Genomic DNA, 17,102 nt, shown 5'->3' with positions numbered 1-17,102 from the left:
TGCAGGGGTTTGGTTTAGGCCCAGCAAGGCGATGACCTGTCCAGGAGCCCCCCGACACCTCAGGATGGGGTGGCAGTGACCACGTGGCCGAGCAGAGCACGGGCAGGACCTGACACGTCAGCGCTGCCTGGGCTGGGCAGGATTGGCCCCTGCTGGGCACAGGCTGAAGGACGGCCCAGACCCACAGCACTCCAACACCACAGACAGCCCAGCCCCACGGTCAGCCTGGTCCCACGGCCCCCCAGGCCCACAGACAGACCGACCCCACGGCCTCTGGCTCGCCAGCCCTATGGTCAGCCCAGGAGCCCCACAGCTCCCTGACCCCAGGGGCAGCCCAGCCCCACAGCCCCCTGGCCCCATGGACAGCCCGACCCCATGGACTGCCTGCCCCACAGCTGCCCTCCACGGCAGGGAGGCTCCCGAGGAGTCTGGCATCGCAGTTTATTGTAGGAAACCATGAAAATACAGCGATTGTTGTAACAGAACCCAGGAGAAACGACAGCAGCTCGGACAGATCCCGGCACGGGAGCTGCCAGCACGGCCCCCGCGGCGCGTGGGGCTCCCCTGGGCGGGTCGGATCCGGACCCCGCGGCCCCAGCCCGCCCCGGCCGGGTGCGGTTTGGCACCGAGCGGTGTAACGGGGGCCAAGCGTGGCCCTCGGAGTACGTGCAGGCAGGGCACAGGCAGGGCTGGCCAGGCACATGGCTGCCCAAGGACAGGGCAGAGAGGGGGCACCGGGAGCCCACGGGAGGGACCCCTCGGTGGCTGTGGCCGGGGGCCGTGCCCGGCCGGATGAGCCGCATTGAAAACGAGCCATTTTACAAAACGTCTTCACACTTTGTTCCAGCCCCGTCTCCCCCCCGCCCTCTCCCCTACCCCGGCTGCCTCCCCCACCCCAGCCAGCGCCCAGCCTCTCCCCTCCACCGTCACCCCCACTGTCACCTGCCTCCCCCCTCCCTGCGCAGCCCCGTCCCCCTCCCTGACCCGTCTCTGGGGCTGACCCTCTGCCAGCCCTGCCCGCAGCCCCAGCCCAGAGCAGCCTGGGGCCGAGCTGGGGCGAGGGGCAGGCAGACAGGGCGAGGAGGGGACGGCAGAGCTGTCCCCGTCCCCCCCCATCCCACGAAACAAACACCTGGCCTGTCCCCAGCAGCGGCAGGGCCGGGACTGCCCACCCTGTGCTCTGCTCCCTGTCCCCCCGGCCCCGGAGCTCCCGGGGGGGCACAGCCGGGGGCGCGCGGGGAGCGCGGGCACGGCTCAGTCCAGCTTGGGGAAGCCCCCGATGGTCACTTTCCGCTCCTGCTTGTTGGCCACCAGCTCCTGGAGGTGCAGGGCCCCGCCCCCGATGAAGCAGAAGGCGGGGCAGACGGGCCCCGAGCAGTCCACGCCGCACTCCCAGAGCTCGCGGAAGGACACGGCGTCGTAGAAGCTCACCTTGCCCTGCTCGTAGTCCAGGCAGATGCCGATGCGGGGGGGCAGGGGCACGGTGCAGCCGTTGGGGTCGCGGGAGGTGAGCGCCGAGCCGTGCGACAGCAGGATCTTGCCCATGCCGATGGTGAGGAAGGCGTAGGGTGGCGGCGCCTCCACCGTCGTGTCCTCGGCCCCGCTGTCGTGGCCGCTGTCGGGGTCGTACCTGCAGCAGGAGGACAGGTGAGTCCTGACACCGACACACACGGGACGGGACGGAGCTCCCCCCCCCAACCCAGCGCCTGCTGTGGAGGCAGGAACAGGCAGAGGACCCTCCCTGCCCCCCGTTCACCGCCCCGCTCACCTGGGGCTCACCACGTCCTGCGGCACCTGGAACCACTCCTGCAGCTTGCTCTCCAGCCCCACGCCCACCTTCACCAGGTAGGAGCTGGGGTCCACGCAGCAGGCCCAGTAGCTCTTGCCCTGGGTGATGGCCACGTCGCCGATGACCAGGTCGATGGAGAGGTGGCAGCTGGTCATCAGGCGCTCGGCGGCGAAGAGCATGGGGATGCCGGGGACGCTGCGCACCGCGCGCTGGTCCTTGCTGATGGCCAGCCGGTCCCGGTTGAAGCCCCAGCGGTTGTCCAGGAAGAAGTTGAGGACTGCGGGGAGGAGAGGAGGAGGAGGGTGAGCGGGGTGACACCCCGGGGCGCTCTGCGGGTGCTCCGAACCCCCCGGCCCCGCTCACCCGGGGCGGGCGGCGTGTGCAGGTAGATGTCCTCGCTGTACTCCCCGAAGCCCGCCTTGTTGTAGCCCTTCACCCGCAGCACGTAGACGCTGTCGGTGTCCAGGTACTCGACGAGGGCGCAGGTGCCGCGCACCTCCTCCCGCCGCTGCCACAGCTTCAGCCCCTTGGCCTTGGCGTCGGTCTTGCGGAACTCCACTGTGTAGTGCCAGGCGGGCGGCGAGTGCTGCGGCAGCCGCCAGCACAGGAAGATCTGGTCGTAGGTGTAGGTGCGCTGCGTGTCGATGACGGGGGCCTCGGGCGCTGCGGGGAGAGGCACCGGCGGGCATCAGGCAGCATCCCCCCCACCGCGGGCGGGGAGGCGGCCGGACGCAGGGACGGGGGCATTCCGGACGGACGGACGGACGCACAACCAGCGGAGTCTAAGGGGGGTCTGACTGCGGAGACCGTGTGTCGGCACCGGAGGAGAGCGAGAGTCGGGGAGACAGAGGAGCTGCTGCTGTGGGGCTCCAGGGACCAGACAGGCCGAGTGCAAGTCGGGAGGGAGGAGAGAGAGAGAGAGAGAGAGAGAGAGAAGAGGAGGAAGAGATGGGGATGGTGGGTGATAGGGGATGGGGATGGGAATGGAGGGGGAAGAAAATGGGATGAGGAGGGGGGTGGAAACTGGGCAAAGAGAGGGACAGAAATGGGGTGAGAGTCGGATGGAAATAGGGATAGAAGGGGAATAGAAATAGGGGGAGGATGGGGCAGAAATGGGGCAAGGATGGGGTGGAAATGGGGTGCAGACAGAAACGGAAATGGGGTGAGAGGGAGACAAATGGGGCAAGAAGGGGGATGGGAATGGAGCAAGGAGAGGGATGGAAATGGAGAAAGGAAGGGGACAGGAATGGAGTGAGGGGGAAAGGAAATGGGGTGAGGATGGGGCAGAAATGGGGCAAGGATGGGGTGGAAATGGCACAAGAGGGGAACAGAAATAGGGTGAGGAAGGGGATGGAAATGGGGGAAGAGGAGGATGGGAACAGAATGGGAAGAGGGGGGATGGAAATGGAGCGAGGAATGGAAACAGGGCAAGGAAGGAGATAGTAATGGGGTGAGGATGGGGCAGAAATGGGGTGAGGTGGGGGGGATAGGGCAAGGATGGGGTGGAAATGGGGCAAGTGATGGTGGAAATGAGGTGAGGAGGGGATGGAAATGGGGCAAAAGGGAAATGGAAATGAGGTGAGAAGGGGCAGAAAATTGGGTGGTGAATTGGACAGCAGTGAGGTGAGAGTGGGACAGAAATGGGAAGGGATGGAAATAGGGCATGAGGGGATGGAAATGGGGCAAGAGGGGAATGGATATGAGGTAACGAGGGGGCAGAAATGGGGCAACGAGGGGGCAGAAATGGAGTAAGGAGTGGGATGGAAATGGGGCAAGAGGGGAATGGAAATGGGGTAACAAGGGGGCAGAAATGGAGTAAGGAGTGGGACGGAAATGGGGCGAGAGGGGGATGGAAATGGGGCGAGGAGGGGGATGGAAATGGGGCGAGGAGAGGGTGGGAGGGCAGGAGGAGCGGCAGCAGATGGAGGAGGCAGAGCCACCGGCTGCCAGCGCCTGCGGGCAGGACGGGCATGGAGGATGGTGGCGGAGCAGGGCCAGGGTGGGAACGGGATGGAGGGATGGAGGGATGGGAAGAGAGAGCGGGGCGGCTCTAGGGCAGGGGTGTGACTTGCCTCAGTTACTTCGGTGATGCCTCGGCAGCGGCCGCAGCCTATAAACAAAGAGAGGTAGAAGCAGGTCTGAAACGTGTCGCCAGGGGTCCGGCAGGGCCACGCGGCTCCTGCCCTGCGGGAAGCGCCTGCCCGGCAGCGGGGCAGCTCCGTACTCACCCACCGGCACTCCTGCTGCCCTCACCTGGCACCACGGCCCTGCCTGTCTGCTCTGGCACAGGGCAGGGCGGGGATCTTTTTTGGGGGCTGCTGGGGCGGGGGGGCCGTCCCTGACGGGGAGGGGGCACCGGCAGATCCGCGAGCGCCTGCCCGAGCGCGGCCCTGGGCGGCGGCCGAGGCCGAGCTGCGGCTCCGAGGCGGGCAGGGAACCGCTCTGCCCGCGGGGGCTGCGCCTCCGCACGGGGCACAGCCGGTGCCCGGGTCCCGCTGCCTTTACCTCGGATGAAGGCCAGGTCGGTGAGCAGCTTCAGCTCCCTGCTGACGTCCAGCTGGAAGTGGCTGAAGGAGGCTGTGGCTGCAGGGCGGAAGCTCTGCAGCGAGTCGGTGGCCCTGAGGATCCTGCAGTGCCAGAGAGTGGGAATGTTTGGGGGGGGGCACCATGGGCACCAGAGTGTCCTGACCCCCCCCGGCAGCCCCGTGCCCACAGCCTGGTACCTGTTGTGCAGCTGCTTGGCAGCCTGGACAAAGCAGGGGTGGTCAGTCTCCTTCAGCACCTCCTGGGCGTAGCCCACCATGCCCGAGTTCTCCAGCATGGCCTGGTGCTCCCGGATCTGGCCGTGCAGGCTGGCCAGCCGCTCCTGCTGGCACTCCTCGATGGCCTGCAGCAGGGTGGCCCTCTTCTCCTCCAGCATGGCACAGAGCGCCTGGATCATCTGTGACACCTCCTCCTTGGCCTGCGAGCCATTCACCTGCCAGGCACGGGCACGGCAGGGTCAGCGTGTGGCACAGCCTGGGACTGGAGGGGATCGGGCTGGCCGTGCCACCCCTGCCTAGGGACAGCTCAGGGCCAGGCAGGCACCTTCCCCCCTCACCTCTGTGTGCTTCACTGTCTCCTCTAGCTCGGCAATCTGGGTCTGCACCGTGTCCTGGCTGCTCAGGATGTAGGCGAGGCTCTTCGTCAGCTTCTCCTGCAGGAAGGTGGTGAGGTGAGGTGAGGTGAGGTGTCAGCAGCCCCCCACCTCCACCTTGCCCCCCCCTGCACCAGGGCTCTGTGGTGCCCCCAATTCACAGCCAAAGCCCAGTCTGCCCCAGCAGCCCTTACCCTGAGGGCCTGGTAGGCGCTGAGCACCGGGGTGATCTTGTGGCTGGTGTGGGTGCGGCGCACGCGGCAGAGCTGGCACACGAGCCGCTGGCAGGTCTTGCAGTAGTGAGTCACCTCCTCCTTGTGCTCTGGGCACATCAGCCCCTGCACGGGCACAGTGGGGCTCAGAGGGGCTCTGCAACCCCCTCCCCCACAGGATACCACCCCTGCACTTCCAAGTCATAGAATCACAGAATCATGGAATGGTTTGGGTTGGAAGGGGACCTTGAACATCATCTCGTTCCAACCTTCCACTAGCCCAGGTTGCTCCAAGCCCCGTCCAACCTGGCCTTGGACACTTCCAGGGATGGGGCAGCCACAGCTTCTCTGGGCAACCTGTGCCAGGGCCTCACCACCCTCACAGTAAAGAATTTTTTCCTAATATCTAATCTAAACCTACTCTCCTTCGATTTGAACCCATCCCCCCGTGTCCTGTCGCTCCAGACTCTCCTAAATAGTTTTACCCCATCTTTCCTGCAACTTCCCTTCAGGTACTGGAAGGCTACAATTAGGTCACCCCAAAGCCTTCCCTTCTCCAGGCTGAACAATCCCAGTTCTCTCAGCCTTAATCCCAATTCCCTCAGCCTTAATCCCCCCGTGGGGGAAGGAGGACCCGCAGGGGAGGCCGTACCTTGGGGCGGAAGGTGAGGGTGGGGGGCGTGGGCTCGTGCTGGGCTTTCTGGGTGCCCCAGGGGTGGTAGAGCTTGAAGCACTCGTTGCAGAAGCTGGACTTGCACTCGGTGCAGCCCTTGGTGGCCTCCAGCTGCGGGGGCTTGCAGAACTGGCACATGATGGCCGCGCTGATGTTGATGGTCTGCCGGTACCGCTCCACCACCCGCTCCAGCGTCAGGTTGCGGAACAGGCTGCCCAGGCCCCTCTCCCCCAGGTCCACGTCCCGCTGGCAGGCCGGGCACGGGAAGCTGACGGTCTGGGGGTGCACAGCCCCCCGCTTGCGCCCCGGGTAGGTGCCGAAGCCTACGGGAGGGAGGAGAGGAGGGGGTGTCAGTGGGGGCCCTTCCAAGGGTAGCCCAGGGTGCCCTCCCTGTCCCCATCCCTTCCAGTTGTCCCCATCCCCAGGCCCTCCAGCCATCCCTGTCCCCAACTCCTTCACCCGCCCACATCCCCTCCAGCCACCCCTGTCCCTCTGCCCTCCAGCTATGCTGTCCCTTCTCCAGCCATCCTCCTCCCCTCCAGCCACCCCCATCCCTTCCAGCCATGCCTGTCCCTGCTCCCTCCAGCTGTCCTCGTCCCCTCCAGCCACTCCTCTCTTCTCCAGCCATGCCTGTGCCCTCTGTTGTTCCTGTCTCTTCTGCCATCCCCTCTAGCTGTCTCCATCCCCAACCCCTCCAACCATCCCTATCCCCTCCAGCCACCTCAATCCCCTTCGGCCACCCCCAACCCCTCCAGCCATGCCTGTCCCCATTCCCTCCTGCTGTCCCCATCCCCTCTGGCCATTCCCCTCTTCTCCAGCCATTACTGTGCCCTCTGTTGTACCTCTGGTGTCTCATCTGCCCTCCTCTCCAGCTGTCCCCACCCCCTCCAGCCGTCCCTGTCCTCTCCAGCCATCCCCTTCCCCTCTGTTGTCCCTGTCCACTCTACTGTGCCCATCCCCTCCAGCCATCCCCGTCCCCCCCAGCCATCCTTGTCCCCTCCACCCATCCCTGTCCCCGTTCCCTCCATCCATGCCCCTCCCCTCCATCCACCCCGGTGCCCCGTGCCGTCCCTGTCCCCTCTGCCGTGCCCTCCAGCCCCACCTGACTTGAGGAGGCGGTCCAGGCGGTCGGGTTTGGGGACGGCCCTGCGGCCCAGGCGGGGGCTGCGGGTGGAGGGGGTGGCGGCGGGCGAGGTGGGCTCGGAGGTGGGGTCGCAGCAGAGGTGGCCGTGCTGCAGCAGCACCTCGCTGGCACACACGTGGCACACGTTGTGGGTGCAGGGCAGTGCCAGCGGCTGCTTGTACATCTCCTTGCACACCGGGCACACCAGCTCCCGCTCCATGTTCTTCATGCTGGTCTGAGGGCAGAGAGGGGAGCGTCGCCCACTGCCCATGGAACAGGGCTGGCACCAGGGCTGGGATCAGCACCAGGGCTGGGATCAGCACCAGGGCTGGGATCAGCATTAGAGCTGGGATCAACATCAGGCCAGGATCAGCACCTGGGCCAGGATCAGGGCTGGGATCAGCACCAGGGCCAGGATCAGCACCAGGGCTGGGATCAGCATTAGGGCCAGGATCAGCATCAGGGCCAGGATCAGCATCAGGGCCAGGATCAGGGTTGGGACTGGCACCGGGGCCTGGACCAGGATCGGGGCTAGGACCAGCACCAGGGGCAGGGGCAGGGCTGGGGCCAGCACCATCAGGGTCAGGATAAGCATCAGGGCCGGGATCAGGGCCGGGACCAGGATCAGAGCCAGGATCAGCATCAGGACCAGGATTAACATCAAGGCCAGGATCAGGCCTGGGACCAGTATCAGGACTGGCACTGGGGCCAGCATCAGGACGTGGCCCAGGGCTGGGCTGGGGTTGGGAACTGAGGCCACACCAGGACCAGGACTGAGGCTGGCACCGGCACCAGGACCAGGACCAACATCATGGCCAGGATCAGGCCTGGGACCAGCAGCATGGTCAGGATCAGGAGCAGCACTGGGACCAGGGCTGGGCTGGGGTTGCGGGCTGAGGCTGAGATCACAGCAGGGTCAGGATCGGGCTTGGGAACAGCACCAGAGCCAGGACCAGTATCAGGACCAGGGCTGGGGTGGGGATGAGGACTGGGTCCAGCATCACAGCCAGGATCAGGCCTGGGACCAGCAGCTTGGTCGGGATCAGGAACAGCACTGGGACCAGAGCCAGGATGGGGCCCAGGGCTGGGATGGGATTGGGGTTGGGACTGGGCCCAGAGCAGGGCCTGGATCGGGTCAGGATCAGGACTGGCACTGGGATGGGAATGGAGACCACCACTGGGATCAGCACCAGGATGGGGCCCAGGGCTGAGACGGAGATGGAGACTGGGGCTGGGATGGAGATGAGGACCAGCACCGGGACCAGTGCCAGGATGAGGGCTGGGATGGATGCTGGGATGGAGCCCGGGGCTGGGATGAGGATGGGCTGGGGCTGAGGGTTGGGATGGTGCTGGGGACCGGGATGGGGCTGGGACCTGGGATGGGGATCAGGATGGGGATGGGATCCAGGATGCAGATGGGATCTGGGATAGGGATGGCATCTGGGATGGGATCCGGGATTGGGCCCGCAGCAGAGCCCGGATTGGGCCCGGCACTGGGACCAGCGCCAGGACTAGGCTGGGAACCAGGATGGGGGCCGGGATGGGGTCAACCCCCCCCCACCCCCGGTGCTCCGGGTGCTCCCGGCTCGGCCGTAGCTCGGTGCGGGCGGGGAGCCCGGATCCGACCCTCCCCGGGGGTTCGCTGCGGTGAACCGGGCTGCGGGTCCGCCGCCCGCCCACCCCTCAAGGGCATCGCCCCCCCACCCCGCGTTGCCACGGCGACCCGGTACCGGGGGGACCCTGGTCCTCCCCCCGCCACCCCCCATCCTCCGCCGCCGCGGGCGCTCACGCTGATGCGGACGAGCGCGTCCATGATGGAGGTGAAGGTCTGCAGGTCCTCGCCCTCGGCCATGGTTCCGCTCCCCGCGCCCGTGCCCGCGGCGGCGGCGGCAGCAGCGGCGGCCGCGATCGCCCCGGTGCGTTGCAGGGAGCGGCGGAGCCGGGGAGGGAGGGAGGGAGGGACGGACAGGAGGGAGGGGGGACGGCGGTGGCGCGCATGCTCGGCCCGGCGGCACAGGGGGGCGGCGGCACCGGGAGGTGGCACCGGGGATGCTCCCGCCGCACCGACGGGCATCCCCCGCCGGCAGCGCGAGGAGGGCGGCGCGGCTCGCGGAGCGGCGCCTTGGGGCGGGTGGGGTGCGGGCGGGATGGTTTGGTACCGGGGGTAATACCGGGGACAGCACCGGGGGTGGCAGCGGGGGGGCTCCCGCCGGGGGTCCCGGTGCCGGTGCCGGGGGTCCCGCAGCGCCGCTCCCCGCCGCCAGGGGGCGCCCCGGACGGCGGGGGAGCTGCAGTACCGGTAACGGCCACCGGGGGGGGCCCCCCGAGCGCCGCGCCCGCCACCGGGAGGGGAGGGGCGGCCCGCGCATGCGCAGAGCCGCCTCTCCCGTGGTGCTGCCGTGTCCCTGCGCAGTGCGCATGCGCGCGGTTCCGGCACCGGCACCGGGACGGGACGGGGGGACAATGGGTGAGGGGGGGAAAGACGGGATAATGGGATACTGGGGGTGAAGGGGAGCGGGTAGGGTGGGTGGTGGAGCGGGGATAATGGAGGGAGTGGGGAAGCGGGGGTAATGGGGGCCGGGGGGTAACGGGGCAATGGGGTAACGGGGATGAGGGGGGCCGGGGGTAACGGGGCAATGGGGTAACGGGGGTGATGGGGTAACGGGGGTGATGGGGTAACGGGGGTGATGGGGGCCGGGGGTAACGGGGCAATGGGGTAACGGGGGCAATGGGGTAACGGGGCAATGGGGTAACGGGGGTGATGGGGGCTGGGGGTAACGGGGGCGGGGGGGCGCGAAGGGTGACGTGAGTAATGGGGGCAATGGGGCAGGTGGGTAACGGGATTAACGGGGGCTGGGGGGTAAAGGGGGGAAATGAATGGGGCAGTTGGGAATAGGGGGTAATGGGAGGGTTGGGGGTAACTGGGCAGGGGGAAATAGGGGAAGGGGGGTAATGGGGGTGATGGGGAAAGGAGGGGTAGCAGGAAGCGCCGTGGGTAATGGGGGCTGGGGGTAACGGGGGCAAGGGGGGTGTAACGGGGCAGGGGGGTAACGGGAGCTGGGGGGGGTAACGGCGGTAGGAGGGGAATGGGAGCGGGGGGAAATGGGGCGTTGGGGAAATGGGGGGTAACGGGCGTGGGGGTGACTGCACAGGGGGAGATGAGGGAACAGGGGATAATGGGGGTGAGGGGGATAACGAGGGTGGGAGGAGCATTGGGGTGTAGGGAGGGCAGTGTGTGGAGAGGGGCAGGGTAGAATGGGGTTGGGGGAGAAATGGGGCAAGCGGGGCAGGAAAAGTAACGTGGGGAGTGAGGAAGGGGTGGTAACAGGGGTAGGGAGGTGGCATGTGGAACAGGGCAGGGTGGAATGGGGCTGGAGGGGAAATGGGTAGGGGGAAATAGGGAATAATGGGGGTGATAGGGAAAGGAGGAGTAACGAGGAGCACCATGGGTAACGGGGGCTGGGCATAACAGGGGTAACCAGGGCAAGGGGGGTGAGAAAGGGCATGTGAGTAACGGGGAAAGGAGGGGTAACAAGGGTGGGAGGGGTAACGGGGAGTAGGGGGAATACCATGTGGAACAGGGGCAGTGGGGGAGTAGGGTTGGGGGGATAACTGGGCAGGGGGAAGTAGGGGAAGGGGGGACAATGGGGGGGTAATGGGGGCAGGGGGCACAGGGCAGCCCTGTGGCTGCAGGGTGGGCTCAGCCCCGAGGGTCCAGCCCTGGTCCCGGTGCTGAGCCGGCCCCGGGCACAGCCGTAGGCACGGGCACGTCCCTGGCGCTGTCGTCGCTGCTGTCCCTGCTGCTCTTCGCCGGGATGCAGATGTACAGCCGGCAGCTCGCCTCCACCGAGTGGCTCACCATCCAGGGGGGGCTGCTGGGCTCAGCTCTCTTCGTCTGCTCCCTCACTGTATCCCTGGGGGGGGGCTCTGGGAATGGGGACCGGGAGTGGGGCTGGGGGACAGGGACAGGGCTGGTGGGGAGGGGATCAGGGCACCAAATCATGGGGCTGGGGGACAGGGACAGGGCTGGTGGGGAGGGGGGTCAGGGCACCAAATCATGGGGCTGGGAGTGGATAGGGGACAGGGACAGGGCTGGTGGGGAGGGGGGTCAGGGCACCAAATCAGGGGGCTGGGAGTGGGGCTGGGGCCAGGGCACTGAATCAGGGGGCTGGGAGCTGCACTAAGGGGGTAGGGACAGGGGACAGGGGAGGAGGGCCAGGAGCAGGGCTGTGGGGGTCAGGGCAGGGAGGAAAGGGGATGGGAGCAGGCTCGGGAGCACAGCAGGTCCCTGTTCTGCCCCTTAACCCCCATGCCCAGGCCTTCAACAACCTGGAGAACCTCATCTTCGGGAAGGGATTCCAGGCCAAAATATTCCCCGAGAGTAAGTGCTGTGGGGGAGTGGGAACACATCGGTGTCCAAAGGCCTGTGAGGGGGGTGGTTGTGCTCCAGTGGTGGGAATGGAGGGTCCCAGCCCTGCCCTGGAATCCTGGGAGCTCCCCCTGAGCTTTTCCTGGGCTGTGGGGGGGTTTGTGGCAGCTGGGGCCCCCCCAGCACCTGGGGCAGTGCAGCAGCGTTGTGTCTCTCCTGGTTCTCCGCAGTCCTCACCTGCCTGTTGCTGGCCCTGTTCGCCTCTGGCCTCATCCACCGGGTCTGTGTGACCACCTGGTACGTCCAGAGCTGCTTCAGAGGGTGGGGAGCAGCTGGAGGGACCCTGAGGGGTCACGGAGGGCTCTGGGAGGGGAGCAGGGCACTGGGAAGGGCTGCCAGGGACCCCCGGGGACCGGTGAGAACGACGGCACGGTGGGACGTGAGGGGAGGGTGTTTCAGAAGGGCAGGAGAGTGGGATCCAAGGGAAAAGTGTTTGGGAGGAGCAGAGTGGCCTACGAGGGGAATGTGCTTAGGAAGGGCAGCACAGGGGAATCCAAGGGGAAGGTGTTTCAGAAGGGGAGGAGAGTGGGATCCAATAGGAAGGTGTTGGTTGAGAAAGGGCAGGGGAGTGAGATCCAAGGGGAAGGTGTTTTTCGAAGGGCAGGAGAGTGGGATGCAAGGGGAAAGTGCTGGTTTAGGAAGGGCAGGGGAGTGAGATCCAAGGGGAAGGTGTTTAGGAAGGGCAGGGGAGTGAGATCCAAGAGGAAGGTGTTTCAGAAGGGCAGGGGAGTGAGATCCAAGAGGAAGCTGTTTAGGAAGGAGCAGGGGAGTGAGATCCAAGGGGAAGGTGTTTTTTGAAGGGCAGGAGAGTGAGATCCAAGAGGAAGCTGTTTAGGAAGGAGCAGGGGAGTGAGATCCAAGAGGAAAGTGTTTAGGAAGGAGCAGGAGAGCGAGATCCAAGGGGAATGTGTTTTTTGAAGGGCAGGAGAGTGGAATCCAAGGAAAAAGTGTTGGTTTAGGAAGAGCAGCACAGTGAGATCTAAGGGGAACATTTTTTGAAGGGCAGAGGAGGGGGATCCCAGGGAAGGTGTTTAGGAAGGGCAGAGGAGGGGGATCCCAGGGAAGGTGTTTAGGAAGGGCAGAGGAGGGGGATCCCAGGGAAGGTGTTTAGGAAGGGCAGAGGAGGGGGATCCCAGGGAAGGTGTTTAGGAAGGGCAGAGGAGGGGGATCCCAGGGAAGGTGTTTAGGAAGGGCAGAGGAGGGGGATCCCAGGGAAGGTGTTTAGGAAGAGCAGCACAGTGGGATCCCAGGGAAGGCATTGGGTGACCCTGGCGTGTTCCTGCCCCCGGCAGCTGAGCAGCCTCTTCCCTTCTTCCCTCGCAGCCTCATCTTCTCCATGGTCGGCCTCTACTACATCAACAAGATCTCCTCCACCCTCTACCAGTCTGCAGCGCCCGTCGCTGCCCCCGCCAAGGCCGTGGGCAAGGGCAGGAAGAGGAATTGACGTCCTGGTGCCCCTTCCCGGGGCAGCCCCCTCCCCGTGGCCACTCCGGGACTCGCCCCCACCCAATAAAGCCATTTCTTTGTAGGTTCTTGTCGTGGGTTTGGCTCCTCCACCAGCTCCCAGCCCCGGGTCCTGTGCCCTGCTGGAGCAGCCCTGGAGCTTGGGGTGGGTTCTGGGGGTGGGCAGGGGGGGAATCTGCCTGGACCTGCAAGGAAGGAGCATCCCAGTGGAGCCAGGCAGGTTGGAGCAGGGGCTGGAGCAGGCGGGGGTCTGTTGGGGTGCCAGGGCTTAGGGCTCCAAACCCCTGTGCTGGCACAGCCGAGGCTTGGCAGGGCATCACAGGTCCATCCCCAGCACACCGCGGGGGTCACCAGGGCAGCCCTCAAAGTGAGGTGGGGGGGGGTGGGAACGGCGGCCGTGGGACGGCCGGCAGGACCTGCTCCCACGGCGGGCCCCGCGGCCGGATGCGGAGGAAACCAGATGCTTCCTGTGGCCCCGGCCGCGGCCGACAAAGCCCGGCGCTTCCTGCGGCTCCGGGAGCGGGGCCGGGGCGGGGGTCCCGCCGGGGGTCCCGGGGGTGTCGTCTCCTTCCCCGCCCCGCCGGCAGGGGGCGCCCCGGCACTGCAGCGCCCGGCCCTGGAACTACAGCTCCCGGCGGCCCCCGCGCGGCCGTGACGTCACCGCTGCGACGGGGCGGAGAGCGGCACCGGGAGCGGGATCGCGGCCCGGTCAGGTGGGGGCGGGGCGGCACCGGGACCGGGACCGGCACCGGCACCGGGTCTTTTGGGAGGGCTCAGAGGGGCCCGGCGGGGTTCCGGGTTGGAGGCCTCGGGTGGCTGTTGGGGGGAGACCGGGCCCGGTGCGGTCGGGGCGGGGGGAACCGCGGGTCGGTCCCTCTCTCCCCGTCTCCCGGGTCGCCTCCCCATTCTCCCTCCCCGCTCTCCTCCCCCTCCCCTTCTATTTTTCCGTTTTCTCCCCCACTACCTCCCCCTCTCTCCCAGATCCCTCTCCACATCTCCCCCTCTCCTGACTTCCCTTTCCTCATCTTTCCCGATTTCCCTCTTCCTTCTCTCCCCTCCCCGTCTTCCGGGTCACCTTCTCCCCATTCTCCCTCGCTCCTCCCTCCGGGTCCCCTTTCTCTCCTCTTCTCCTCTGTTCTCCCCCACTATCCCCCCCCCTCCCATTTCTTCTCTCCCGGGATGCCTTCTCCCCTCTTCCCATCTCCCCCTCTCCTGACTCCCCTTTCCCCATCTCTCCCCTCTCTCCCTGCTCCCACCTCCCTCCTCCCCGTCTTCCGGGTCGCCTTCTCCCCATTTTCCCTCCTGGCTCTCCTTTCCCCCCCTTCTCTTCTCCCCCAGTACCTCCCCCTCTCTCCTAGTTCCCCTCTGCTCCTCTCCCCTCTTCCCCTCTCTCTCAGCTCCCCCCTCAGCTCCCTCCTCTTCCCCTCCCCCAGCTCCCCTCTCCTGACTCTCCTTTTCCCATCTCTCCCCTCTCCCCTCTTGTCCTCCCCCTCTCCTCCCTTTCTTCTGTGTTGCCTTCTCCCCATTCTCTCAACCTCCCCTTCCCTTCTCCTCTCTTCTCCCCTTTCCTCCCCTCTCCCTCTTTTCCCTCTCCCAGGCTGCCCTCTCCCCTCTGCCCCTCTCCCCATCTTATCCTCTTCTGACTCTGCTCTTCCCTGGCTCCCCTTCTCCCAGCTCCCCTCTCCCCCTCTCTCCCAGTTCCCCTCTGCTCCTCTCTCCTCTTCCCCCTCTCTCAGCTCTCCCCTCATTTCCCTCTCTCCCCTCTCCCATTTCCCCCTCTCCTGACTCCCCTTTCCCCATCTCTCCTGTCTTGTCCCCCTCTCTCTCCTCCCTGTCTCCTGGGTCGCCTTCTTCCCATTCTCCCAACCTCCCCTTCCCTCTCCTCTCCCAGTTCCCCTCTCCCGGGCCACCTTCTCCCCTCTCCTGACTCCCCTTTCCCCATCTCTCCTCTCTTGTCTCACAACTCCCCTCTACCCCTTCCCCTCTCCCCTTCCCCCTCCCCATCTCCTGACTCCCTTTTCCCCATCTCCCCTCTCCCCTCTCTCTGAGCTGCCCCTCACCTCCCCTGTCCCCTCTCTCCCCAGGCTGCCATGACCAAGCTGGGGCAGTGGCTCTGCGGGCTGGCCCTGCTGGGCTCGGCCTGGGCCGCGCTGGCTCTGGCCCCGCCGGGGCTGCAGCCGCCAGCGCCGCTGCGCCAGGCCCTGCTGCCCCTGCCCGTCTACCTGCTCGTGGGCTTCGGCTGCTACTCGCTGGCCACCGTGGGCTACCGCCTGGCCACCTTCAACGACTGCGAGGAGGCGGCGGCCGAGCTGCAGGAGCACATCAGGGCGGCCCGGGCCGACCTGCGCCGGCGGGGGCTGCGCCTGTGACAGCAACAAAACCCAGGGACGGCGGCTGTGACAGCAACAAAACCCAGGGACGGCGGCTGTGACAGCAATAAAACCCAGGGACGGCGGCTCCGAGCGCTGCTCCGTCATCCCGGGCCACGGGGGGCTCTGATGGGGGGCTCCGATGGGGGCCGAGGGCACTGAGGGTCCCGGGTGCTGCTGGAAGCGCCTCCGGGGGAGTCACTCGGCTCTCCCCACTGCAGGGTGGGTGTCTGGGGAGGGTTTGGAGGGGTCTCTGTGCAGGCTCAGTTTGCCCACCGCCCTGAGGGGCTTTCAGGAGCCCGCCCCTGGCCTCTCCCTCCTCTGGAGAGCTCCCTGGAACTGGGCCCTGGAGGTGGATGCCGGGCCAGGCCTGGCTGCCCTTTAGATGTGGTTGGCCCCTGGCAGGTGGGAGCTGGAGGAGCCTCATCCTGACCAGCCTCACCCCGCTGGCCGCGTTCCCGGGAAGGAGGAGAGGGACTGGCCAGGGTGGAGGGGGCGGCGCAGCCTTTAAATCGCGGCGTGGCCCCTCCCGGGGGTGTCACGGGGAGCTCCCCGCTCCCGCCGGCTCCTCTGCCTATCCAGAGCTCCACAATGAGGAGGGGGCTCTGCCTGGGGGGTGCCCCACACTCGGGGACCCCCAGCCCGGCGTGCCAGGACCTGCCTCCCTGGCTCCTCCAGCCAGAGGATTTTGGGATTTTAACGAGCGGCTGCCCGTCCTCTGCAGAGAGGAGCCGTCGGGAGCGGGAGGGAGGACCCGGGTTAATTAGCAGGAGTGGCTAATTAGCTGTTTCCTGGGCAGCAGTGGCGGCTGGGAGCAGCGTGGGAAGCTCCCGGCGTTCACCAGCACAGTGATGGCTAAGGAGGGGTGACACCATCCCGGGTTCAGCCACCTGGGAGGGGTTGGTGGAGCTGGGACCACAGGGTGAGGACAGCGGGCTCTGGGGGCTTCTGACAGCCCTTTGTGGGTTCCTCTGGGCCATCAGGGGCTTCTCAGGGCCATCAGGGCTCCTTGTGGTCATTCAGGGCCTCCTCACAGCCCTCTGCAGGCTACTCATGGCAGTCCAGAGCTTCTACTTGTGTCCATCCAGGAACTGCTTGTGGTCACCAAGGGGCTCCTCATGGTCATTCAGGGGCTACTCCCAGCCCTCTGTGGGCTACTCATGACCCTCTGCAGGCTCCTCATGGCCATGAGGGTCTCCTTGTGGTCACTCAGGGCTACTCCCAGCCCTCTGTGGGTTACTCATGGCAATCCAGGGCCTCTACTCATGGCCAACCAGGGCCTACTTGTGGTCATCCAGGGGCTCCTCATGATCATTCAGGGGCTACTCCCAGCCCTCTGTGGGCTACTCACGATCCTCTGCAGGCTCTTCGTGGCCATCAGGGGCTCCCTGTGGTCATTCAGGGGCTCCTCCCAGCCCTCTGTGGGCTACTCATGATCCTCTGCAGGCTACTCGTGGCAATCCAGACCCTTTACTCATGGCCATTCAGTGGCTACTCATGTCCATCCAGGGGCTACTGGTGGTCATCCAGGGGCCACTCATGACAATCCAGGGCCTCTACTCACAGCCATCAAGGGCTACAACAGCCTGTCCAGCAGCAGCTCCTCCCTGCACGGCAGCGTCCGGGAGCTGCTCCGCTGCCTGGGGCCTGGCGTGTGTGGCCACGTCACGAGGCAGCCGGAGCGACCGGTCGGGTGTGTCCGTGGGGAAAGCTGCCCTTTCCCGGGGCTGTGGGGCCGGGCTGGGAGCTGCTTCCACTGCTGGAGAGAGCAGGGGGCTCCTCCTCGCCGGGAGCAGCCGGAGCAGGCGCGAGGGACAAGACGGAGCACGCCAGGAGCTCGTCCTCCCTCCCTCCCTCCCACCGCGCTCAGCTCGGCCCCATCCCACATGGATTTCTCCCAGGCTGTG

The 17,102-nt window shown here is 66.4% G+C and overlaps 3 protein-coding genes across 7 annotated transcripts in view; 2 read left to right on the top strand and 1 right to left on the bottom strand.

The window, feature by feature from the left end:
• KRTCAP2 (keratinocyte associated protein 2) overlaps positions 1–12,890 on the top strand; it is a 45,613-nt gene extending 32,723 nt beyond the window's left edge. Inside the window, exons 1-6 of one of the 4 annotated variants that reach the window (XM_051773313.1) lie at positions 737–740; positions 9,377–9,400; positions 10,687–10,841; positions 11,251–11,314; positions 11,533–11,599; positions 12,686–12,890. In XM_051773313.1, the coding sequence (XP_051629273.1) occupies positions 9,397–9,400; positions 10,687–10,841; positions 11,251–11,314; positions 11,533–11,599; positions 12,686–12,806 (411 nt within the window). In that variant the 5' untranslated portion in view covers positions 737–740; positions 9,377–9,396 and the 3' untranslated portion in view covers positions 12,807–12,890. Of the gene's footprint in view, positions 1–736; positions 741–8,964; positions 8,970–9,283; positions 9,401–10,686; positions 10,842–11,250; positions 11,315–11,532; positions 11,600–12,685 lie in introns of those variants that run through there. The other 3 variants (XM_051773312.1, XM_051773314.1, XM_051773311.1) reach the window with 3 other exon arrangements.
• On the bottom strand, positions 437–8,872 carry TRIM46 (tripartite motif containing 46). Of its 2 annotated transcripts, XM_051773292.1 has the most exons (10): positions 8,723–8,872; positions 6,913–7,168; positions 5,790–6,133; positions 5,120–5,263; positions 4,890–4,985; positions 4,513–4,766; positions 4,295–4,416; positions 2,153–2,452; positions 1,769–2,066; positions 437–1,630 (listed from the first exon to the last, which is right to left on the bottom strand). In XM_051773292.1, exons 1-10 carry the CDS (start codon positions 8,783–8,785, stop codon positions 1,255–1,257), a joined length of 2,253 nt encoding a protein of 750 aa, XP_051629252.1. In that variant the 5' UTR covers positions 8,786–8,872; the 3' UTR covers positions 437–1,254. The 2 variants fall into 2 exon arrangements, with proteins under 2 accessions (XP_051629252.1, XP_051629253.1); XM_051773293.1 differs by lacking the exon at positions 1,769–2,066 and having other exon boundaries at positions 1,307–1,630; positions 8,723–8,864.
• Positions 12,891–13,476: 586 nt separating the features above from the next.
• DPM3 (dolichyl-phosphate mannosyltransferase subunit 3, regulatory) lies at positions 13,477–15,279 on the top strand. Its single transcript, XM_051773316.1, has 2 exons — positions 13,477–13,539; positions 14,911–15,279. The coding sequence occupies exon 2, from the start codon at positions 14,917–14,919 to the stop codon at positions 15,193–15,195; it is 279 nt and encodes a 92-aa protein (XP_051629276.1). The 5' UTR covers positions 13,477–13,539; positions 14,911–14,916; the 3' UTR covers positions 15,196–15,279.
• Positions 15,280–17,102: the final 1,823 nt, after the last annotated feature.

This window comes from Manacus candei, unplaced genomic scaffold, assembly GCF_025592945.1.
Source record: "Manacus candei isolate 608988 ecotype Guabito, Panama unplaced genomic scaffold, ASM2559294v1 h1tg000166l, whole genome shotgun sequence".
NCBI classification, from domain to species: Eukaryota; Metazoa; Chordata; class Aves; order Passeriformes; family Pipridae; genus Manacus; species Manacus candei.
This window is presented reverse-complemented; position numbering and strand designations above follow the sequence as displayed.